General features: G+C 43.1%; 2 protein-coding genes across 2 annotated transcripts in view; one reads left to right on the top strand and one right to left on the bottom strand.

Annotated features, from left to right (window-relative positions):
• Positions 1 to 756: 756 nt before the first annotated feature.
• LOC132782075 (enoyl-CoA delta isomerase 1, mitochondrial) lies at positions 757 to 10,724 on the bottom strand. The gene is made up of 7 exons (XM_067473581.1): positions 10,619 to 10,724; positions 7,487 to 7,606; positions 7,015 to 7,142; positions 6,370 to 6,516; positions 5,671 to 5,792; positions 4,745 to 4,923; positions 757 to 1,447 (listed from the first exon to the last, which is right to left on the bottom strand). Exons 1-7 carry the CDS (start codon positions 10,680 to 10,682, stop codon positions 1,281 to 1,283), a joined length of 927 nt encoding a protein of 308 aa, XP_067329682.1. The 5' UTR covers positions 10,683 to 10,724; the 3' UTR covers positions 757 to 1,280.
• Positions 10,725 to 12,687: 1,963 nt separating this feature from the next.
• Positions 12,688 to 24,477, top strand: part of LOC132782076 (poly(A)-specific ribonuclease PARN) — a 29,141-nt gene continuing 17,351 nt past the window's right edge. Inside the window, exons 1-13 of the mRNA XM_067473351.1 lie at positions 12,688 to 12,829; positions 16,276 to 16,353; positions 16,668 to 16,747; positions 17,821 to 17,888; positions 17,975 to 18,056; positions 18,480 to 18,540; positions 20,452 to 20,620; positions 21,127 to 21,192; positions 21,298 to 21,336; positions 22,288 to 22,330; positions 23,901 to 23,981; positions 24,100 to 24,156; positions 24,257 to 24,334. Of these exons, the coding sequence (XP_067329452.1) occupies positions 12,811 to 12,829; positions 16,276 to 16,353; positions 16,668 to 16,747; positions 17,821 to 17,888; positions 17,975 to 18,056; positions 18,480 to 18,540; positions 20,452 to 20,620; positions 21,127 to 21,192; positions 21,298 to 21,336; positions 22,288 to 22,330; positions 23,901 to 23,981; positions 24,100 to 24,156; positions 24,257 to 24,334 (921 nt within the window). The 5' untranslated portion in view covers positions 12,688 to 12,810. The remainder of the gene's footprint in view (positions 12,830 to 16,275; positions 16,354 to 16,667; positions 16,748 to 17,820; positions 17,889 to 17,974; positions 18,057 to 18,479; positions 18,541 to 20,451; positions 20,621 to 21,126; positions 21,193 to 21,297; positions 21,337 to 22,287; positions 22,331 to 23,900; positions 23,982 to 24,099; positions 24,157 to 24,256; positions 24,335 to 24,477) is intronic.

Below are 24,477 nucleotides of genomic sequence, written 5' to 3'. Positions count from 1 at the left end.
CAGTATGATGATTTATTGTCGAAGGCTTTCATGGCTGGAATCACTCAGTTCTTGTGGGTTTTTTTGGGCTATATGGCCATGTTCTAGAGGCATTTCTCCTGACGTTTCGCCTGCATCTATGGCAAGCTTCTGAGGATGCTTGCCATAGATGCAGGTGAAACGTCAGGAGAAATGCCTCTAGAACATGGCCATATAGCCCGAAAAAACCCACAAGAACTGAGTATGATGATTACTATTGTTATTATTATTATTAGAAGGGTATATTTGTGATAGTGGTGATTTGTATTATCATTACAGTAGATTCTTGTTTATCCAACCTTCGCTCATCCAACGTTTTGTATTATCCAACGCAGTCTGCCTCCCGCCCGGATCCACAGCTGTTTCAATACATTGTGATGTTTTGGTGCTAAATTCGTAAATACAGTATTTATTACATAATATTACCATGTCTTGAACTGCTTTTTCTGTCAATTTGTTGTAAAACATGATGTTTTGGTGCTTAATGTATGCTTATGCTTATGTAAAATCATAATGTAATTTGACATTTAATAGGCTTTTCCTTGATTCCTTCTGATTATCCAACATTTTCGCTTATCCAATGTTCTGCTGGCCCGTTTATGTTGGATAATCAAGACTCTACTGTATTATTATTCAAAGAGTGGGTTTCTGATCATCATCGTTATCATCATCATTCCCCTTTCCTCTCTTATACAAAGCTCTAAGAAGCCAGGAAAAAAAAACTTGCAAAGCCATTACCCTGTTTTAACAGTTTATTAAGCCCATTCACATTTAACGAAGGCCACGCCTCCCCTTGCACCCTTTTAGCAATTTGGCCCCACTTTAGCTCTCATGGCTCTGTCCTTGGCAATCTTGGGATTTGTAGTCCTGGCAGGGTTCTTTGAGAGATCTAGAGTTGAAGTTCCCTGGAACAGGGATGAATCAACACAGAGGTTGACCGACAAGACCCTGCTGGGGCTGAAGCCCTAAACATCTCCAGGGCCAAAGAGAGGGATCCATTGGACTAGCTTTCAAGGAGAGGGTGGTAAGGATCTCCCCACAGTGCTTGGATGGGTCCAAGGCAGTGAGAATGGGACTGAACTGGACTCAGCCAAAGTGGCTGGGCCTGGACTATCCCTTCCCCTCAAACTGGGCTCAGTTTGCAAAAATCCAACCATAATGCACCCCAAAACTCACACATAAAGGAGGGGCAAGGGAAGCCAAAGGCACTTGGGCAACTGGCCAAGACTGTGTGGCTACCAGTGAAGAGCCCTTTGCCGTGGTCAACCTTTCCTTTGCTTCAGCCTCTCCATAGCCTTCTGGAGGGACTTCTGGATGGAGTCCCTGGAGATGAAGCCCACGAAATTCTGGATGTCGGCCTCCCGATGCGCCACCAAACGATCCAGCGTTGGCTTCCGCATCAAGGATTTGGAAAGCTGCCTGGCGTGATCTGGAAAAGGGGCAAAGAGAGGCAAGCACCTGGAATTAAGTCTCGTCATCTAAAATGCCAGATTTGTAGACCCCAATCTAACCTTCACAGATATCCTTTGGGGTGCATCTACACTGCAGAATAAATGCAGTTTTACCCCACGTGACGTTTCTCGCCTCAATGCTATGGAATCCAGGGCAACTAGCTTTGTAAGGTCTTTCACCTTCTCTGCCAACTGTCATGACTCCTTAGAAGTCATGTCATACATGTCAACATGAGACATACAAGCTGAATTTTGCAATGTCTTTCACCTTCTCTGCCCACTGTGATGACTCCCTAGGATTCATGCCATAGATACGCAAACTGAAGTTTTGCAAGGTCTTTCATCTTCTCTACCAACTATCACGACTCCTTAGAAGTCAAGCTGTAAATGTCAACATGAGGCATACAAGCTGAATTTTGCAATCTCATTTGCCTTCTCTGCCCACTGTCACAACTCCCTAGGATTTGTGCCATAAATGTCAACATGAGATATGCAAGCCGAAGTTTTGCAAGGTCTTTCATCTCCTCTACTTACTATCACGATTCCTTAGAAGTCATGCCATAAATGCCAATGTGAGACATCCAAGGTTCACAACCTGGGTGTGATCCTAGATTCATTGTTGAGCCTGGAACCCCAGGTTTCAGTGGTGACCAGGGGAGCATTTATACAGTTAAAGCTTGTGTGCCAGTTGGGCCCATACCTTGGGAAGTCTGACTTGGCCATGGTAGTCCACGCTCTGGTTACATCCCATATAGACTACTGCAGTGCGCTCTACATGGGGCTGCCTTTGAAGACTGTTCGGAAGCTTCAAATGGTCCAGTGGGCGGCAGCCAGGTTGCTAACAGGAGCGGAGCTCAGGGAGCATACAACTCCTCTGTTGTGCCAGCTCCACTGGCTGCCAGTTTGCTACCGGGCACAATTCAAAGTGCTGGCTTTAGCTTATAAAGCCCTAAACGGTTCCAGCCCAGCTTACCTGTCTGAACTTAACTCTTCTTACAAACCATCTAGGAACTTAAGATCATCTGGGGAGGCTCTGCTCTCAATCCCACCTTCTTCACAGGCGCATTTGGTGGGGACGAGAGACAGGGCCTTCTCAGTGGTGACCCCTCGGCTGTGGAATTCCCTCCCCAGGGATATTAGATCAGCCCCCTCCCTCCTGAGTTTCCAGAAAAAAAGTAAATACAAGCTTTTGGAAATGCAGTATAATAGATAAATATAATACTATGAAAGAGTAAACATGGAACAGCTTAGATGATGCTAATGGAGAATGAGTTTAACTGGAAGACATTGATGATTATATGAATTGCCTTCAGGCTGTGAAAGGCAGGATAGAAATACTGCAAATAAATAAATAAATAATTAAATCAATATGGATTGTGTTATGTACTATAGAGAAACTTACAGGGTTTAGTAGCGGACTCTAGGGCAACCAAAGAACCGAGGAAACAACTAAAAAAACCTGCTTATTCCTGAGATTGGTGAGATCTAGTAAAGTTGAACCTTTTACTATAGATTTACATTACAATACAAAACTTTATTATGGTCCATGACCAGCACAAGCGCCCTGGGAAGGGGAGACACAGTATCCTAGCGAGGCAGCTATTAAAAAACAGAATAGAAAACAGCCTGAAACTACAGCCCAAAAACACAGGTCAATGCAGCAGGTATGGAACCAAGGGGAGGGGGAGACTGACAGGAGGGGTCAAAGCACTGGGGGGGGGGGGGAGGACACTAAAAGGGACGGGAGGGGCATATTACATTTCAGCTGCAACAGGTTGCTCTAACTACATTCCCAAAAGGGTGTTGCCTTGCGGGGTCAGTCATCATCTGTCTAATTTTAAATGCTGCAGCACAAAACTGAGCAACACTGTAAGTTAATGTAGTGCTAGAATTCAAAAGAACAGGGTGGAGTAATATTTTTTGGTGCACCCTGGATATTTTAGAAGACATGGTGTAATGAGATGACTTCTAAGGTCTCTGTAGAAGAGTGTTTCTCAACCTGGGGGATGGGACCCCTGGGTGTATCGTGAGGGGGTTTCAGAGGGGCCGCCAAAGACTATCAGAAAACATATATTTTTAGCAATCCCTTTAGAAGAAGGCTGAAGATCACTTCGCCTGTCCTTCTCTTCCTTTTTGGAAACAGACTGCAAATACTTCCACCAAAGGCCCTCCTTTGTTGTGATTGACCAGCCTCTCACCCAAGGGGAGGGCTATTTCGGAGACTCAAAGTGGAAGGGGAGAGTAGGCATGCTCGGCACATTGCAGCATTGTGCACATGTGCACATGAGGGAGAACATGTGAGGCTGGAGGGAGGTTTGCGGCAGTGAGTAGCTTCAAGGCATGGGGTTCTGTGCGGGAAGTTTGGCCCAATTCTCTTCTTGGTGAGGTTCAGAATGCTCTTTGATTGTAGGTGAACTACAAATCTCAGCAACTACAACTCCCAGATGTCAAGGTCTATTTTCCCCAAACTCTACGAGTGTTCACATTTGGGCATATTGAATATTTGTGCCAAGTTTGGTCCAGATCTATCATTGTTTGAGTCCACAGCGCTCTCTGGATGGAGGTGAACTACAACTCCAAAACACAAAGTCAATGCCCACCAAACCCTTCCAGTATTTCCTCTTAGTCATTGGAGTTCTGTGTGCCGAGATTGGTTCAATTCCATCATTGGTAGAGTTCAGAATGCTCTTTGATTGTTGGTGAATTATAAATCCCAGCAACTACAACTCCTAAATGACAAAATCAATCCTCCCACAAACCCCACTAGTATTTAAATTTGGGAGTATTGAGTATTTGTGCCAAATTTGGTCCAGTGAATGAAAATACATCCTGCATATCGGATATTTATATTACAATTCATAACAGTAGCAAAATTACAGTTATGAAGGAGGGATGAAAATAATTTCATGGTTGGGGGTCACCATAAAAAAGGGTCATGGCATTAAGAAGGCTTAGAAACACTGCTGTAGAGGCATTGAGGGAGAACGTGCTCAGTTGTTTCTATGTGCCCGGACTCTCAGGGGCATAATCTCTCCTTGAAGGGGGTCTTCCAATACCCCCCCCCTCCAATACAGCCAATGGGAGGGCATGGCACTGTACACTATTAGCTCAGACTGCACAGATCCTGACCCAAATTACAACTCCAAGGATCTCATAGCATTGAGCCATTGGTGGTCAAAGTGGTGCCAAACTGTATTCATTATTCCAGATGCATCCTTGGAGCGACTGGCAACCTTCCTTGCCACACCTGGGGAAGTTTGGGAAGCATTTCTCACCTGGGATGGCCAACCACTGTGCCATGACCTCTGTGGCTCGGAGGGGGACCTTCTCTACCGGCACCAACTCATCCACCAGGCCGATTTGGAGGGCCTCTGCCGGGGAATAGAGGAGGCCCAGTTGGAGGGAGCGCTCTGCAGCCCGGTGCCCGATGGTGTTCGTGATGGTGTCTTTGAACCTGGGCAAAGAACAAAAAACAATTATTTACTTAGAAAATAGCAGGTAAAGATGGGAATAAAGAATTGGCTGAAATTGTAAATTGCATGATTGCAGCTACCCAAACAATAGTACCTATATATACAGTATAAAGGTCACTACTTGGATGGCACCACGAGATGCAGAGCCAACCTTAAGAAATGGGGCTACAAAGTGGAATCCACGACATGCGAGTGTGGAGAAGAGCAAACCACTGACCACCTGCTGCAATGCAACCTGAGCCTTGCCACATACACAATGGAGGACCTTCTTGCGGCAACACCAGAGGCACTCCAAGTGGCCAGCTACTGGTCAAAGGACATTTAATCAACTACCAAGCTTGCAAACTTTGTGTTTTGTTTGACAGTTGTTTGTTTGTTAAAAAATGCAATGCAATTATTTGGTCTGCCCCTGACATGATAAATAAATACTTGGATGGGCATCTTTCAGCAATGCTTGAGTTGTGCCTCAATAGGATCATATACATTTAGGTATTAAGAAACACTGTCAAAAGCAAAGTTAAAACCTAGTATTGAATATGATAGTTAAAATGGTATTTAATATTTGTATGGTAAGGTGACGATGGTAAATACTGAAATAAATATTAAAACCTTCTAAAATTGTGATAGCATCTGCAAACTTGATAAGCATGCCTATTGTGGATTCTCATGGATTTGTTTTAAATAGTTTTAATTCCTCCTCCTCCCTGCTAAGGCAAAGAAGCCCTCACCAGAATGGGGCCACGATACCCAGCTGCGTCTCATTCAACCCAATGCGGAACTTGGGGTTGTCAGCCATGATGCGGTAGTCGCACGACAGGGACATCAAGCAGCCTCCAGCTGGACTAGATCCCTAAGAGAGAGAGAGAGAGAGAGAGAGAGAGAGAGAGAGAAATGAGAGAAGGACAAGGTGAGAATTTGGGGCATCTCTGGATCTAAGTCCTTGCAACTGTCCTTTTTTGCAGGTCGAAATGATTAACCCCTCGGGTGGATTTTTGGGGAGATGGCGATGGCTGGTTGATTTTGGGATGAGGAAAACCCTTCCAAACTGCATGCATCACCTCCACAAAGGTAATTTTTAAAAATGTGGATGTTACACCACATAGTTTCAGCATTAGACCAGAGTTTGAATCCATGCAAACCCATTGGGAGATCCTGGGGAAGCGACACTCTCTCAGCTTCAGAGGCGAACTCTGTGTGGATGAATTTGGCCAAGAGAACCTCATGAGAGGTTGATGTTAGGGCTGCCGAAAGTCAAAAATAACCACAACAAGGAATGGGATTTTTTTCAGGAGCTGAAAAACTTGTTCCAACCCATTTTTGCAGGGTGTTTGCTAGAGTTGCAGTGAACCAGATCCCAAATGCAAGAGGAATGGACTTTGCCAAAGAGAAAGGAAGGGAATCAGGAGCCCAAAGGCCAGGAAACTCACATTAATGGCAGCGACGGTGGCCACGCGGGAATGGTAAAGGGTCAGCCACATCTCCTGGACCGCTTTCCAGAACTCCGTATAGTGAGCCTCGTTCTTGCCACTCATTTCAGTGATGTCCAGCCCTGCGGAGAAAATGCCAGGCAGGGCCTGCGGGGAACAGAATAGGGAAGAAAAGTTACCCTGTTTACTTGAATCTAATGCTCACCTTTTGGGGTTAGATGACCTCGCCCAAATTAAGATGCACACAAGATTTGCATAATACCGTCATCTTAGTGCTGAGTCAAAGCCAAAGGGAAAGCTGCTTCTGAAGATCCTCTTTGAGAGCTATCATCTCTCATTTAATTACACTGAGTCAATGCTATGCAATCCTGGGATTTGTAGTTTGGTGAGAAATCCACATCCTTTGGCAGAGAAGGCTGAAGGCATTGTAAAATGACAGCTCTCATGACTCCATAGCAGTGAGGCGAGGAAATATGTGCATTCATTCTGAAGCATAGATGCATCTGATTGGATGATGTATTAGATTTGAGTCAAAATGGGGTATATTCCCTCGTTGTTTCCTCCTACTTCTATGTCCAGACTAAGCCCTGGGGAAATGAAAAAAGGAATAATTTGGATGCTTTTCCCACCATAACTTTTGCGTACCGAGGTCAGGATGACTCCGCGACAAGCCTTGTCATTCTCCAGCTTCTCCAAACTGATGGAAAACTCAGTTAGTAATTCCAGGTTGAGGCTGTTCACTGGCGGATGCTTCATCGTCATTGTTGCGACTCCTACGAAGCAAACGAAGAAGGAATTATAACTCAAGACAAGAATCGTAACAATTAAGAGGAGAAAAAAAATCCTACATTACAATGAAGGGCTTATTTTGGGCAGCGGCTTTTAGTAGGATGAGCACATTTCCGTGTTCTAACCTGGCTTAATTTCCTCATTTTATTAGATTACCAACCTAATAAAACAATCTAGCACATGAAACTAGAAATCCCAGCTTTGTGTGGTAGTTCTACCAATGTCAATGTGGCAGTATTATTATTGTTAATATAGTTTTTGAAAAATTGAAATAAGCATGCTATTTTTGGCACCCTTCAAAACTCAGGCTGAAGGCTGTTTTATTTACCTGTGTTTTCATCCAACTCCACCAGGATTTTGTTGTTGCTGAAGAGCCTGTTTTGGACGGAGGGCCTTCCGGTCAGTCTCTGGACGCTGCTCTGGTTGCCTTGGAGCCGGGAGAAAAGCCCTGCAAAGAAGTCCAAAGGTTGCCCCCCACCCCCAAAGGGACAATGTGAACATTTCTCCTTTGAACTGCATGATATGTTCAGCGTAGACCCAGATAATGCTATTTAGATGCACTGAATGGCTGAGATAGTGAGTGTAGACCCTTTACTGCCTTTTAGCTGCACTGGACAGCCTGATATGGTCAGTGTAGACCCACATAATTCCATTTAATTGTATTGAACTGCATGCTATGGTCTGTGTAGACCCATAGAATGCCTTTAAACTGCATTGAATGGTCTGATATGGTCTGTGTACTCATATAATGTCCTTTAACTGCATTGAACAGCCTGATATTATCAGTGGAGACCTATTTAATGCTTATTCGTTCAGTCGCTTCCAACTCTTTGTGACCTCATGGACCAGCCCACGCCAGAACTCCCTGTTGGCTGTCACCACCCTCATCTCCTTCAAGGTCAAGCCAGTCACTTCAAGGATACCATCCATCCATCTTGCCCTTGGTTGGCCCCTCTTCCTTTTTCCTTCCATTTTCCCCAGCATCATTGTCTTCTCTAAGCTTTCCTTTCTTCTCATGATGTGGCCAAAGCACTTCATCTTTGCCTCTAATATCCTTCCCTCCAATGAGTAGTTGGGCTTTATTTCCTGGAGTATGGACTGGTTGGATCTTCTCGCGGTCCAAGGCACTCTCAGAACTTTCCTCCAACACCACAGTTCAAAAGCATCTCTCTTCCTTCTCTCAGCCTTCCCTAAGGTCCAGCTCTCACATCTGTAGGTGACTATGGGGAATACCATGGCTTTAACTATGTGGATCTTTGTTGCCAGTGTGATGTCTCTACTCTTCACTATTTTATCAAGATTGGACATTGCTCTCCTCCCAAGAAGGAAGCGTCTCCTGATTTCTCAGCTGCAGTCTGCGTCTGCATTCATCTTTACACCTAGAAATACAAAATTTGTCACTGCCTCCACGTTTTCTCCCTCTATTTGCCAGTTATCATTCTTGTTGCCATAATCTTGGTTTTTTTTTATGTTGAGCTGCAACCCGGCTTTTGCGCTTTCTTCTTTCACCTTGATTAGAAGACTCCTCAGCTCCTCCTCCCTTTCGGCCATCAAAGTGGTATTATCTGCATATCTAAGGTTGTTAATGTTTCTTCCAATTTTAACCCCAGCCTTGCATTCGTCAAGCCCCGCACGTCGCAAGTTGAATAGATTGGATGAGAGTATACAACCCTGCCGTACGCCTTTCCCAATCTTGAACCAGTTTGTTGTTCCGTGGTCTGTTCTTACTGTTGCTACTTGGTCCTTATACAGATTCCTCAGGAGAGAGACAAGGTGATTTGGTATCCCCATACTACCAAGAGCAGAAGACAGTTCCATCTTGTCTTTACTAATAATATAGTATATTGTATAGACATAAAGTATTTATAATATTATAATGTAATACAATATACTAGTAATAATAATAATACAATATTATAATTATATATTTACATTACATGCAATATTACCAATAATATTACAATATAATGGTATAATGCAATATATATATTACTAATATAATATATATAATATATTATATAAAAACATATCTTGTAAGCTGCTCTGAGTCCCCTTCGGGGTGAGAAGGGCGGCATATAAATGCCATAACCAAATAAATAAACTTGCCACAATTTATTATGATCCACACAGTCGATTAATACCAATTAATTGCTTTTAATAGCTTGATATGGTGAGTGGACACATATAATGCCATTTAGCTCCATTGAACTGTGTGTTATGAATGAGGCTAACCCATGTAATGCCCTTTAATTGCGCTGGATAGCCTAATTTGGTGAGTGCAGATCCATATAATGCCATTTAGCTGCATTGGATGAGTGTACTACGCTGACCATAGCATGCATTATATGGCAGTGTCAGTCTAGTCCAGGAGTCCTCAAACTTTTTAAACGGAGGGCCAGGTCACAGTCCCTCAAACTGTTAGAGGGTCGCACTATAATTTGGAAAAAAAATGAATGAATTCCTATGCACACTGCACATTTCTTATTTGTGGTACAAAAACCACTTCAAAACAATACAATAATTAAAATGAAGAACAATTTTAACAAATATAAACTTATTCGTATTTCAATGGGAAGTGTGGGCCTGCTTTGGGCTGATGAGATAGGATTGTTGTTGATGTTGTGTGCTTTCAAGTCATTTCAGTCTTAGGTTGACCCTGAGCGACGGCCGGGTAAATGACCTTGAGGGCCGTATCCGGCCCCCGGGCCTTAGTCTGAGGACCCCTGGTCTAGTCCTTCCTCTTTAACAAAATAATACTGTTTTGGCATTGTATTGTCGAAGGCCTTCATGGCCAGAATCACTGGGTTGTTGTAGGTATTTTCGGGCTATATGGCCATGTTCTAGAGGCATTCTCTCCTGACGTTTCGCCTGCATCTATGGCAAGCATTCTCTGAGGATGCTTGCCATAGATGCAGGCGAAACGTCAGGAGAGAATGCCTCTAGAACATGGCCATATAGCCCGAAAAAACCAACAACAACCCACTGTTTTGGCATTGTTTGGCAGAGAAGGTTCAAGACCTTGCAAAGCTACAAATCCCATGGTTCCTTAGTACAGAGCCATGGCAGTCCAAGTAGAGCCAACCCGTATTTGTTCTCCAGCGAAGACCCATAGTCTCCTTTTGCAAATAGACCTTTTTTGTGGGGAGGGGGCAAAAGGGGTTCTAATTTTCCAGCAAAGATGGGACCTTCCAGATTGGTATCCCTTTTTTGTTGGAGGACTAAAACTCCCACAATTCACCCAGCCAGGATGATGGGAGTGTCAGTCCTGTAAAGAAGACCCTTCCCCAAGTTCAGAAAGGCTGTCAAGGCATCTTGGAGGATTCAGGGAGCTGCATTCCCCACAAGAGAGCAAAGTTTTGCAAAGTTGTCCCTTGCAATAAAAGGAGGCCTTTTGGGAAGTTGTCCCTTGCAAGCTGGCTGGCCCTTTGCACCCCCCAACCCTCTGCAAGGTCCTTGATACCTGAGGAAAGGAGAAAGTGCCGACCCCACACCCGGGACCCCGCTGCTGCCGCCTGAGCCGCCATCTTCTTCTGAAGGAGGCGGAGAGAAGAGGCTGGCTTTCTGGCTTCAGCCAAACCCCTTTCCTCCCTTTGTAGGACGCGGCCCCTTTAAGAGGAGGCCTGGGAAAGACCTTAGGTTACATAGAAGAGGTGGGTGGGTGTATAACTGGAGAGAACTATAACTCCCAAGGGCTGGGACCTGTAGTACTCCCGACCCAAACAGGCTGGGTGATTGTCCCCAAGCTGGGAAGTCTGGGTAGAGCAAAAAGGAATCCATTAAATGGGGGAAACTATAACTCCCAAGGGTTGAGAGTTGTAGTACACCCGACCCAAACAGGCTGGGTGACTGTCCCCAAGCTGGGAAGTCTGAGTAGTGCAGAAAGGAGTCCATTAAATGGGGAAAACTATAACTCCCAAGGGCTGGGAGTTGTAATACACCGACCCAATCAGGCTGGGTGACTGTCCCCAAACTGGGAAGCCTGGTAGTGCAGAAAGGAGTCAATTAAATGGAGGAAACTATAACTCCCAAGGGCTGGGAGTTGTAGTACACCTGACCCAATCAGGCTGGCCGACTGTCCCCAAGCAGGGAAGCCTGGCTAGTGCAGAAAGGAGTAAATTAAATAGGGAAAACTATAACTCCCAAGGGCTGGGAGTAGTAGTACGCCCGACCCAAACAGGCTGGCCGAATGTCCCCAAGCAGGGAAGCCTGGGTAGTGCTGAAAGGAGTCCATTAAATGGAGTAAACTATAACTCCCAAGGGCTGGGAGTAGTAGTACATCCGACCCAATCAGGCTGGCCGACTGTTCTCCAGCAGGGAAGCCTGGTAGTGCAGAAAGCAGTCAATTAAATGGAGGAAACTATAACTCCCAAGGGCTGGGAGTTGTAGTACACCTGACCCAATCAGGCTGGGTGACTGTCCCCAAACTGGGAAGCCTGGTAATGCAAAAAGGAGTCCATTAAATGAGGGAAACTATAACTCCCAAGGACTGGGAGTAGTAGTACATCCGACCCAGTCAGGCTGGGTGACTGTCCTCAAGCAGGGAAGCATGGGTAGTGCAGAAAGAAGTCCATTAAATTGGGGGAAACTATAACTCCCAAGGACTGGGAGTTGTAGTACACCCGAACAAAGGTGTGTCAAGGCAGGAGAACCCCGGATAGTGCAAAGATTTAAGGGGGAAAGGAAACAATGGGGTACTATTCGGGGAAACTACAATGTCCAAGGGCTGGGAGTTGTAGTACACCGACCCAAACAGGTTGGGTGACTGTCCCCAAGCAGGGAAGCCTGGGTAGTGCAGAAAGGAGTCCATTAAATGAGGGAAACTATAACTCCCAAGGGCTGGGAGCTGTAGTATACCTGATTCAAACAGCGGGGTGACTGTCCTCAAGCTGGGAATCCTGGGTAGAGCAGAAATAAGTCAATTAAATGTAAGAAACTATAACTCCCAAGGGATGGGAGTTGTAGTACACCGACCCAATCAGGCTGGGTGACTGTCCCCAAGCAGGGAAGCCTGGGTAGTGCAGAAAGGAGTTGATTAAATGGAGGAAACTATAACTCCCAAGGGCTGGGAGTTGTAGTACACCGACCCAAACAGGTTGGCTGACTGTCCTCAAGCTGGGAAGCATGGATAGTGCAGAAAGGAGTCTATTAAATGGAGGAAACTATAACTCCCGAGGACTGGGAGTTGTAGTACACCCGACCAAAGGTGTGTCAAGGCAGGAGAAACCCGGATAGTGCAAAGATTTCAGGGGGAAAGGAAACAATGGGGTACTATTCGGGGAAACTACAATTTCCAAGGTCTGGGAGTTGTAGTACATGCACACAACGGGCTGAGAGTGTAAAAAAATGAGCCCATTTTAAAACTTTCCCCCTTCCCATTCCTTTTCCAGATGGGTTTGGCTACTACAGGTCCCCTCGTGGGAGTCGTTCCTAGAAAGGAGAGCAGAGGGCAAAAAAAAAAAGGCAAGACACAAACAGGCAGGACCTAAAAGGCTCAGTGCGCATGCGTCCTCAATGAAGGGTCGCGCGGGCCATGACGTCATCGCGCCGCGCGCAGGGAATTAGGAAAAGCAGGAAAGGCAGGAAGGGGTTGTTTCCGGAAGTGGCGGGGTTTCGGCGGACCCCCGGCCTGACCCGACCCGGGAAGAGGCCGGGATGGAGGTCACCAGGAGCAGTGAGTGCAAAGCCGGGGGGGAAGGAAAGAGGGCCCCTGAGCATGTGCAGAGGACTTGGCGGCCTCGGGGCCTCTCCCCTTGAGGGCCTCATCGGGGTCTGAGGGCTCCCTCATCCTAAGCATGTGCAAAGTGCACCTAACGGGGTCCAAGGTCGTTTGGGATGGTTTTGAGGGGCTCCTCTGAGCATGTACAGAGTGCATACCTATGCAGAGACCTTCTTAAAGGGCCACAGATCATATGGGGCCTCTTGGGATGGTGGCATGGGAATCTCTGAGCATATACAGAGTGCAGACATATACATTGGCCATCCTCTGTAGTCCTAGATAATTTGGGGCCTGTTGGGAGAGGCAAAGGGGTCTCTGAGCATGTGCAGAGTGCACACATACAGAGAGACCATTCTCAGGGGTCCCTGGTAATCTAGGTGTTCTTGGGATAGTTCTCTAAGCATGTGCAGAGTGCACACATACAGAGAGACCATTCTCAGGGGTCCCTGGTAATCTAGGTGTTCTTGGGATAGTTCTCTAAGCATGTGCAGAGTGCACACATACAGAGAGACCATTCTCAGGGGTCCCTGGTAATCTAGGTGTTCTTGGGATAGTTCTCTAAGCATGTGCAGAGTGCACACATACAGAGAGACCATTCTCAGGGGTCCCTGGTAATCTAGGTGTTCTTGGGATAGTTCTCTAAGTATGTGCAGAGTGCACACATACAGAGAGACCATTCTCAGGGGTCCCTGGTAATCTAGGTGTTCTTGGGATAGTTCTCTAAGCATGTGCAGAGTGCACACATACAGAGAGACCATTCTCAGGGGTCCCTGGTAATCTAGGTGTTCTTGGGATAGTTCTCTAAGCATGTGCACAGTGCACACATACAGAGACCATTCTCAGGGGTCCCTGGTAATCTAGGTGTTCTTGGGATAGTTCTCTAAGCATGTACAGAGTGCACACATACACAGAGACCATTCTCAGGGGTCCCTGGTAATCTAGGTGTTCTTGGGATAGTTCTCTAAGCATGTGCAGAGTGCACACATACAGAGACCATTCTCAGGGGTCCCTAGTAATCTAGGTGTTCTTGGGATAGTTCTCTAAGCATGTGCAGAGTGCACACACACACAAAGACCATTCTCAGGGGTCCCTGGTAATTTAGGTGTTCATGGGGTAGTTCTCTAAGCATGTGCAGAGTGCACACATGCACAGAGACCATTCTCAGGAGTCCCTGGTAATCTAGGTGTTCTTGGGATAGTTCTCTAAGCATGTGCAGAGTGCACACATACAGAGACCATTCTCAGGGGTCCCTAGTAATTTAGGTGTTCTTGGGATAGTCCTCTAAGCATGTGCAGAGCGCACACACACACAGAGACCATTCTCAGGGGTCCCTGGTAATCTAGGTGTTCTTGGGATAGTTCTCTAAGCATGTGCAAAGTGCACACATGCACAGAGACCATTCTCAGGAGTCCCTGGTAATCTAGGTGTTCTTGGGGTAGTTCTCTAAGCATGTGCAGAGTGCACACATGCACAGAGACCATTCTCAGGGTCCCTGGTAATATAGGTGTTCTTGGGGTAGTTCTCTAAGCATGTGCAGAGAGCACAAATATACGTTAGCCATCCTCTGGAGTCCTAGATAATTTGGGGCCTGTTGGGAAAGAGGTAAAGGGGTCTCTGAGCATGTACAGAGTGCACATATACAGAGACCATTCACAGGGGTCCCTGGTAATATAGGTGTTCTTGGGATAGTTCTCTAAGCATGTGCAGAGTGCACACATACAGAGAGACCATTCTCAGGGGTCCCTGGTAACTTAGGTGTTCTTGGGATAGTTCTCTAAGCATGTACAGAGGGCACACATGCTCGGAGACCATTTTAGGGTATCTAAGGTAATTCGGGGCCTCTTGCGAGGGAGGGAAAGAGGTCCACAGAAGTGCATCTGCACTGGAGAACAAATTCGATTTGACAGCACTTTGGCTATCTGTGGCTCAGTGCTATGGAAGCATATACAGGGTGCATACGTACAGAGGAAGAGGTCATCTTAAAGAATCCCAGGCAATTTGGATTCTCTGAGCTTGTACCAAGTGCGTATATACACAGAGACTGTCCTCAGAATCCCAGATTATTTAGAGTCTCTTGAGGTAGGATAAGGGGTTCTCTGAGCATATATGTAGTGCCTGTATACACAAAGACCACTTTAAAGCATCCCAGGTAATTTGGGGCCTTCTGGGAGGGAGGGAAGGAGTTATCTGAACATATACAGAGTGCATAGATACAGAGAGAAAGGTCATCTTAAAGAATCCCAGGCAGTTTGGAGCCTTTTGGAATGGGACAAGGGCTTCTCTGAGCATATAAAGAGTGCATATATACACAAAGACTGTCTTTAGGATCCCAGATTATTTAGAGTCTCTGGCGATAGTAATAAGGGGTTCTCTGAGCATGTATGTAGTTCATGAATACGCAGAGATGCTTTATAGCATCTCAAGTAATTTGGGGCCATTTAGGAGGGAGGCAAGTGAGTCTATGAGCATATACAGAGCATATACATACAGAGAGACCATCTTGAAGAATCCCAGGCAGTTCTGAGCCTTTGGTATGGTGGCAAGGGCTCCTCTGAGCGTATACAGAGTGCATACATACCCAGAGACCCCTGTCAACGATGCGATGGACGATGCAACGGAAAAATGATTTTAGTGATGAGACTCTGAGGACTTGTGTTTTATGGTTTTGTTGTTTTATTGCTTTTATATGGTTTATATTATATGTAATGTTTTTAACTATATTTATGTTGTTTGGAGGCATTGACTGTCGACTGTAAACGGCCTCAAGTCGCCTCCGGGTTGAGAGGCACAGTATATAAATATGATAAATAAATAAATGAAGATTGGCAGGCAGTTTGGGACCTTGGTACTTCCCTCTTTGAGATAGCTAGGGGTCCTGATCTCCCCTCTAAAATAACCTCCTGCCCTAATATTTCTTATGGTCCCAAACTTGCGAGTTTTGCCTGTCAAGAAATAAATGGGTGACTGTTCTGCCTTTGCCATCTTCTTCAGTGCGTTGGGATTGTGTGTCTCATCAGCCAGGCTGCCTGGGATGAGTGATGGGAGTTGCGATCTAGAGGCATCATGCCAGGTTGGGTTGAGTTGCAGGAAGGGTTCTGAGTTTTCTTTTGGCTGGTAAAGGATGTAAAGGATCAATCTTCAAAGCCTTTGTCAGGAAGCCTCCAGTGCTGACTGCACCTTACTCTTTGCACCTGCTCGGAGACAGAAGATAACAAGAAGGGTACCCCCAGAGGCCATGTAGTCCAACCCAATGGTCCTCCAGCTGAAGTATCCCCAGCAGCAGGGAGCTGTCCAGCCTTTTTTTTAAACGTCCAGAGAATGAGCCCTTACAGTTGGCTCCATTGTCACTCTTATTGTCCAGAAACTCTTTCTAAAATTATCTCTCTCTTTTATTCCTACAGATTTTAAGGATAATCTCAACAAAGTCTATGAAGCCATTGAGGAGGCAGACTTCTTGGCTATCGATGGGGAGTTTTCAGGTACAGAGTTCGCAGAAGTGCATCTGCACTGGGGAACCAATTCGGTTTGACGGCACTTTGGCTATCTATGGCTCAATGCTATGAAACCACTGGTGTTGTAATTCGCACCCTTTCGCAGAGAAGGCTGAAGACCTTGCAAAGCTGCAACTCTTACAATTCCATAGCATTGAGCCATGGCAGTCAAAGTGGTGTCACACAGAATTCATTCTGCAGTGCAGCTGCCCCTGTAGAGTTTGAGCCCATATTGTGGTCTCCTGTCCCAGGCTCAGAGCCTTAAACTGAGGAAAAGAGCAATCTGTTTTATGCTTTTATAGGAATCAGCGATGGGCCGTCAGTTAGCGCCTTAACAAATGGCTTTGACACACCAGAAGAAAGGTACCAGAAGCTTAAAAAGGTAAAAATCTTAATGTTTTCCCCATTACGGTTTATGTTTTTGAAATGTCTTGAGTTGTAGGAATGCAATATCCATGCCTTGGATGACTTTCCATGGCCAAGTGTGGGAAAATATTGATCAGTAAATGGGCAATTGATGTAGGATAAGTCATTGTATGAAATAGAGGACAACTGATTTTTCTGACAGTAATACAGTGGAATGTCAACTTAAAAGCATCTCAACTTAAGAGCATTTTGAGTTAAGAGCCATTGCTCGCCCCTTTGAGTTCAGAGGGAGCGCTAGCACCAGAGTTGAGGGCTTTAGAGCTTCAAGGGGACAGCCTCCAGGTGTGCTCTTTTCTGCTTTGGGAGATTGCTATCCGCTGTGCTCTTGTCCGCTTTGAGGAACTTTTAAGTTAGTTGATTTTGTGTGGTTTTTATTCCCGGTATGTTTGGCTTTATGAAGAGAGAGAGGGAGAGAGAGTTAAACTCTTAACTCAGTGTATCACTGTATTCGCAAGAACAGTTTTTATTGGAATAGAGTTTTTCTGAAGTTGTTTTTATATTACTGTTGTTATTATTGTTGTTGTTGTTGTTATCACCACTATATTATTATTGTTGTCATTGTTACCTCTATATTACTACTACTACTATTACTACTGATATTATTATATTGTTCTATTCTATTCTTATTATTATTTTCTGACAGCAATATTTGCAAGAAGAGTTTTTATTGGAATGGAGTTTTCCTGAAGTTGCTAGTTGTTTTTATATTATTATTATTATTATTACTTTTATTATTATTTTACCACTATATTATTGTTATTATTATTACTGTTATCACTATATTATTATTGCCGCTATATTATTATATTGTTATATTATATTCTCTAACTATTATTTTCTGTCAATATTTGCAAGAATAGTTTTTAATGAAGTGTGGGTTTCCTGAAGTTGTTAGTTGTTGTATTATTATTATTTCTATATAATTACTATTGGACTGTTGAAGATGATAAAACATGAACCAAATTGTCCAATCTCCTCAGAGTTGCTCTGAATTCCTTGGTCACACTGTTGTCTTTTCCCCTTCTTTAGCATTCCATGGATTTTCTGCTGTTCCAGTTTGGCCTTTGCACTTTTAAATATGACCTTGCAGAATCTAAGTGGGTGACTTTCTTGATTTATTCCTTCTTTCAAAACCGCTTACTCTAAACTGTCCATTGACTTGCCCTTCTATATGTTTTTGTAGGTACATCATGAAATCATTTAATTTCTACATCTTCCCCAAACCTTTCAACCGAACGTCGCCAGATGTCAAGTTTGTCTGTCAGGTCAGTTAAGAAAATGTGGTTCAAATGGCTATTAACTTGCTTCCTTCTGATTCCATAAAACAGGAGAAATCCAAAGCAGTAAGATAATAAAATTTGTAATTATAGGCTGGAAAGTTTGGTTTTATCTCTCTCTGAAAGTCATTTAACAAAAAAAAAAAAAAAAAGGATGCGAGTAATCGAATTAAAAAATTAAACAATCAATATGCCTTGTGTTATGTTCTGTAGTCCATATTCCTGTATTGCAGTTCTCCAAAATTCAGACTTGGGGCTATTTATTATTGCAATCGATTTAATTTCGCTTTATTGTATGCACTCGTGATTTTATTGATTTTTTTAAAAAAAAAATCTGAGCTGCTTGGAGAAAGCAATATTATTACCATAATGAAGGAATGCGAATAAAGATCTTTCTTTCTTTCCTTCCAGAGTTCAAGCATAGACTTTTTAGCAAACCAAGGATTTGATTTTAATAAAGTGTTTCGCAATGGTAAGCTTTCGTTTTGTATTGGGAAACGTTACTGCGAAGATTCCAGCCTCTCTTTTTTTTTAGAGAAAAAGCAGGATATAATAATAATAATAATAATAATAATAATAATGACATTTTAATGAAAATGCTTCTTTTATTTGTGCGTTTCTCTATTTGTGTGCCCTTAATCGTTGTGATAGTGGAAGGCTCCTATTGTTCTCCTTCAGTGTAGAAAGAGCATGCTTCCTTCTATGACTGAACTGCACCTCCCATAATTCCCAGTCATTTGGCTGGTATTTGAAGTCCAAAACAATCGGAAGTCACCAGGTTGAGGATCTTCAATATGCTTTCAGTTTTGCATATATATGTGATGGGTTTAAAATTGTCATCATCTTGTTTTTAGCACTCTTCACTACTTTGAGTCCCTTTTAAGTGGCAGAATATAATAATAATAATAATAATAATAATAATAATAATAATAATAATAGAAAAAAGAAAAAAGTATGGATCGTCGATGTTGCAATCCCAGGCAAGAGCACAATTGACAAGAAGCAACTGGAAAAGCTTACACAATATGAGATTTAAAGATCGAACTGCAAAATCTCTGGCACAAACCAGTTAAGGGGGTCCCAGTGGTGATCGGCACATTGGGTGAAGTCCCTAAAGACCTTGGCCTGCACTTAAACACAATCAGCACTGACAAAACTACTATCTGCCAGCTGCAGAAGACCACCTTACTGGGATCTGTACGGATTATTCCCTGGTACATGACACAGTCCTAGACACTTGGGAAGTGTCCGATGTGCGATCGAATACAAAAGCCAGCTTAGGGATTTTGTTTGCTGTGCACTAATCTTGTTGTGCTTCAAATAATAATAATAGAGAAATCCAAAGCAGTAAGATAAATAACATTAATAATTATCGGCTGGAAAGTTTGGCTTTCTCTCTCTATGAAAGTCATTCACCAAGCAAGCAGCAATTAATCAGATTAACAGCCAATTAGCCTTGTGTTGTAATATGTAGTTTATGTCCTTATATTGCAATTTATAATTTAAAAATACAATACAAAAGTATTCAAAAAGTACAACAATATAACAACAACAATAATAGAGGAGGAGGAGGAGGAAATCCCAGTCCATGCATGCATTAACTAGCCAATAATAATAATAATAATAATAATAATATGCCAATTCATGCATGTATTAATCAGATCTCACCAATAGTAGTAGTAGTAGTAATAAAGAAACCCTGGTCCATTCATTAATTAACAAGCAACAACAAGAACAACAGCAACAACTGAAAGATTGATCTATTCCAGGCCTGCATCGCCTGTGTGTTTTGGACTCCAGCTCCAGAATTCCTCACCATTGGACAATGCTCACCAATTGGTCTCCCTTTTAAGAGAGAGAGTCCCTTTTAAGTGGCATAATAATAATAATAATAATAATAATAATAATTATTATTATTATTTATAACCTGCCCTATCTCCCCTGTGAGACTCAGGGCGAGTTCCAATAAAAGAGGCAAACATTTAATGCCAATAATAATGATGATGATAACTATAACAACAGTAAAGTTGGTGGTCTATATCAGGCTGGCATAGTCTGTGGGTGTTTTGGGCTTCAGCTCCCAGAATCCCAGGGCATCAGACAACGTTCACTTTGAGTCCCTTTCAAGAGAGAATCTCTTTTAAGCATTATTATTATTATTATTATTATTATTTCAGCTTCAGCTCCCAGGATCTCTGGCCATTGGATAAAGATGGCCATAGGGCTTCAGGGAGCCAGTGTTCCAAACCCCTGGAGAGCCTCAGTTTGTGCAGGCCTGATTGGCAGGTGTCCCATGGGTTATGAGGTTGCTTTTTCCCCTTTGGGCTTCACCCTTCCCACTTCCAAGCTGGGCCCCGAGATCCCTCTCTTCCTCTCTTCCCAGGGATCCCGTATTTAAATCAAGAGGAGGAGCGGCAGCTGCAGGAGCAGTACGAGGAGAAGCGCTCGCAGGCCGGCCGGGTGGGCAGCCTCTCTTTCACCTCCCCCAATGCCCAAAGCAAGTGTCCGGTCACTATCCCAGAGGACCAGAAGGCCTTCATTGACAAAGTGGTGTAAGCAGATGCAAGGGATGCAATGGCAGAGCTTTGGGGGGCATTGCAGCTCCCAGAATCCCCCAGTAGGCCCCGAGGACACACATTTCTTGTTCCTGGGCTATAAATGTCATTTCCTAATTGGTTCTTCCATAAAAACATGGAAAAAGTTTATTAAATTGCAAAAACTTTGTCTTTGTGGGAGGGACATCCTGCAGCAAACTATTTTGTGGGCAGGACATCCTGCAGCAATAGTTTTTTCATAAATTCCATAAATTTTTCATTGAGTCTCAACCAATTCAACATAGTTTGTGGCAGGCACAAAAACCAAGTTTCTGGAGTAGAACAACTACTTTCGAAGTAAGGACTGCACAATTAAATAGAAAATAACACTTTCAAGATAGAAACAGATTTTTTTTTCAAATTTTGTTACATAGTGGGGTCTTTTTTTCTTTCTTTCCTCTTTTGGTGGGTCTCCGGTGCAAAATACGGTGCTCATCCTGCCCTTTTCTCTCCCCTGTTCCCAGAGACAGAGTCGACGCTCTCCTGCAGAACGAAGAAAACACCAGTTTGGAGCTGGAGCCCTGCACAGGGTCAGTTCGCCCAAAAGGAATAGCAGGGGAAGGCATCATAGCCATCTCAAAAGATTGGAAATTGTCCTTTTGATGCTTGAAAAACCTTTCTCGTTCTCCCTCCAGATTCCAGAGGAAACTTATTTACCAGACGCTCAACTGGAAGTAAGTGTCTCTTGTTATTGAGCCGCCGCAGAGTGGGAGGGATTGGGGCAAGCCTTATTGCCCCCTTATTAGATGAGCCCCCGGTGATGTAATTGGTTAAACCCTTGTGCCAGAAGGACTGCTGACTGAAATTTGATCAGCAGTTCAAATTTGGGAAGTGGGGTGAGCTCCTGTCTATCAGCTCCAGCTTCCCATGCAGGGACATTCCCTGGGCAGTGTCCTTGCAGATGGCCAATTCTCTCACACCAGAAGTGACTTGCAGTCACAAAAATATACATTTATTGCCTGCCTCTCCCTGTGATTTGAGATAAAACACTATTAAAACACATCCAACACAATACACAGAGTGAAAATACAGAGGCCAATTTTCACATTAATATTATATTTATTTATTCTTTCCAGAGATTCAGAGTGGCTTGCAATAGAAACCAGTACAATACAATTTCAAACCATATATATATCTATATAAATAAAAATGTCATGTTCGTTCGTGGGATTGACATAACTCAAACACCTCTGGATGAATTGATACCAGATTTGGACCCAGTACACCTATCAAGGCAACGAGTGACCATCACTCATAAAATACTGAAAAACACAGTGGAAGAGACTTAAAAAGCCAAAAATAAAAATGCATTACAATGCATGCTCAAAACCACATATATACACATATACACATACATACACACACAAAAGACATATACACAGACTGGGCCACAGAAATGCGTGGCAGGGGACGGCTCGTGTATATATATGTGTGTGTGTGTAAAACATAAACCATATTTCCCTGAGCAGCACTTTGCCCATATTCTGTACACTTCCCCAAAGATATTCTGATAATAATAATAATAATAATAATAATAATAATACATTTATTGCCAGCCTCTCCTTGTAACTACATAATAAAGGATACGTTGAATAATCCTTTATTTTTTCCCCACTTGGCTGCAGGTATCCAAAAGGCATCCATGTGGAAACTCTGGAAACAGAGAAGGTAGTGTTGGCTTATGTCTAGGAATTTCTTTGAGGGGTCTTTGGGGCTACAAATTGTATTCATTGATGAGGATTTCTATCTAATATTTTGAATTATTTCCATAATGATGTTTGTGGTTGCAAGATGGACTGGGAGCTGAGCAATGGCTGTATTGGAAAAGCAACTATATTTGTGTGTTTGTGGTTATTGAAAATTTGCTAAGAAACAAATGGCTCAGATCTTCAAATCCCACTTGATATAATAATAATAATAATAATAATAATAATAATAATAATAATAAGCAATGAATGTGAAGATGGCAGGTCATTCCTGTAAGATATCATGATAGGGCCCAACATAGTTAAAAATATCATCTTAAGGCAGTGTAAAATATGGGAAACAGAGTTACAAATTACAGAACAAGATATAAAACAAGTGGTAGAGACAATAGGGACGACAAGGAATACAAAAGTAAGAGAAATGAAGAGGAAAGTATTACTTAAGTGGTATCGTACACCCTGTCAATGAGTGTATTATTATAAAAAGGGGAGCAGTCAATGCTGGCATGGATGTCAACAGAAAATGTGATTTATGTACATGATGTGGGAATGCGAACAGGTACAACACTTCTGGAAGATTATACTATATGTGTCAAACCAAATAACAAAAGTGATAACAAAAGAAATGACGTTCTTAGTGCAAAGAGAGGGAATGGGAAAATACAGGGAAATAAAGAAAGCAATAATTGAGTGCACACAAGCAGTGATAATATTGGGATGGAAAGACACATCAAAGTGGGCAGTAAATAAATGGTATCAGTATATGGTGGACCAAATGGAATTTGAAATTATGGATGTAAAATTAGATGATTCAAAATATAAGGAAAATAGAATATGAGAAGTTGAAGAAAGGTGGAACCGGATTAAGAATTATATTATGTATAAGTCTAGAGATCAGGCCATCTATATAAATAAAAATGTAATGTTCATTTGTGGGATTAACATAGCTCAAAAACTACTGGATGAATTGACAACAAATTTGGACACAACAATACACCTATCAGGCCAACGAGTGACCATCACTCAAAAAAAAACCAAAAAAAAAAAAAAAAACCACTGACAAACACAGTGGAAGAGACTTAAAAAGCCAAAAAACAAAAATTACATTACGACGCATGTGCAAAACCACATATACACATATACACAAATATATACACACACATATACACATACACACAGACTGGGCCACAGTAACGCATGGCAGGAGATGGCTAGTGAGAAATAAGATACAAATGTTATATAGTATGTAAATCTATAAGAATTGTCTCAAAAAGGATTAATATGTAAAAGAAAATAATCCTCATGGTGGTGGTGGGAATTGTCAGTGTTGTGTATGTGTATGTCCTAAAATTATATATATATATGCAGTGTAAAATACATACATTAAAATGTATTTCTATGACACGCATGTGTTAAAATACACTAAACAAAGATTAAATACTGCAAATGCAGGCAATGAGTTTAAAATGCATAAAAAGTGCTGTGGCCTTACACTTCATTCTGAACGATGATGTATCTTTTTGGGGCCTTAGAAGGAGCGCTACATCATTATCAGCAAAGTCGACGAAGAGGAGCGCAAGCGGCGGGAGCAGCAGCGGCAAGTGAAGGAGCAGGTCTGTGGCCCCAAAAGGAACCCATAGCTCTTGGAGGGGAGCCCCAAGGCGCAAATTGCCAGAACTGTCCCTTTGAGGCTTTGCATCATGGTCTCATTGGCCCTTTTTTTGTTCCCAGGAGGAACTGAAGGACGCCGTGGGCTTCTCCCGAGTGATTCACGCCATGGCCAATTCCGTACGTCAATCTCTCTTTCGTTCAACACCACAGGGTCATGTTTTTTCTACCTTGTTGAGTTGCCCCCTTGCTATCCTAACAGTTTACCTTTCATCTTCAGGGAAAACTCGTGGTTGGGCACAACATGCTGCTGGATGTCATGCACACCATCCACCAGTTCTATTGTCCACTGCCAGAGGTAGGTCATGGCTTCAACAACCATAAACAGGAGGATTGAACCCATGTGTTGAACACAAAGAGAGGCGAGAAATAAACAAACAAATGAACAACAACAACTTCTTCTTCTTCTTCTTCTTCTTATTATTATTGAACCCATGTCTT

This window comes from Anolis sagrei, chromosome X (genome assembly GCF_037176765.1).
Source record: "Anolis sagrei isolate rAnoSag1 chromosome X, rAnoSag1.mat, whole genome shotgun sequence".
NCBI lineage: Eukaryota > Metazoa > Chordata > Lepidosauria > Squamata > Dactyloidae > Anolis > Anolis sagrei.
The sequence above is the reverse complement of the archived record's forward strand: the minus strand, read 5'-3'. Positions and strand labels throughout refer to the sequence as shown.

What these genes read in the sequence shown, in the direction of transcription:
- LOC132782075 (XM_067473581.1), bottom strand. Translation starts at nt 10,682, where the DNA reads ATGGCGGCTCAGGCGGCAGCAGCGGGGTCCCGGGTGTGGGGTCGGCAC. An exon ending in CCACCGTCGCTGCCATTAAT is followed by an intron (nt 5,793 to 6,369) that starts GTGAGTTTCCTG and finishes TCTCTCTCTTAG; the next exon opens with GGATCTAGTCCAGCTGGAGG. An exon ending in ACAGTGGTTGGCCATCCCAG is followed by an intron (nt 1,448 to 4,744) that starts GTGAGAAATGCT and finishes CCCCTTTTCCAG; the next exon opens with ATCACGCCAGGCAGCTTTCC.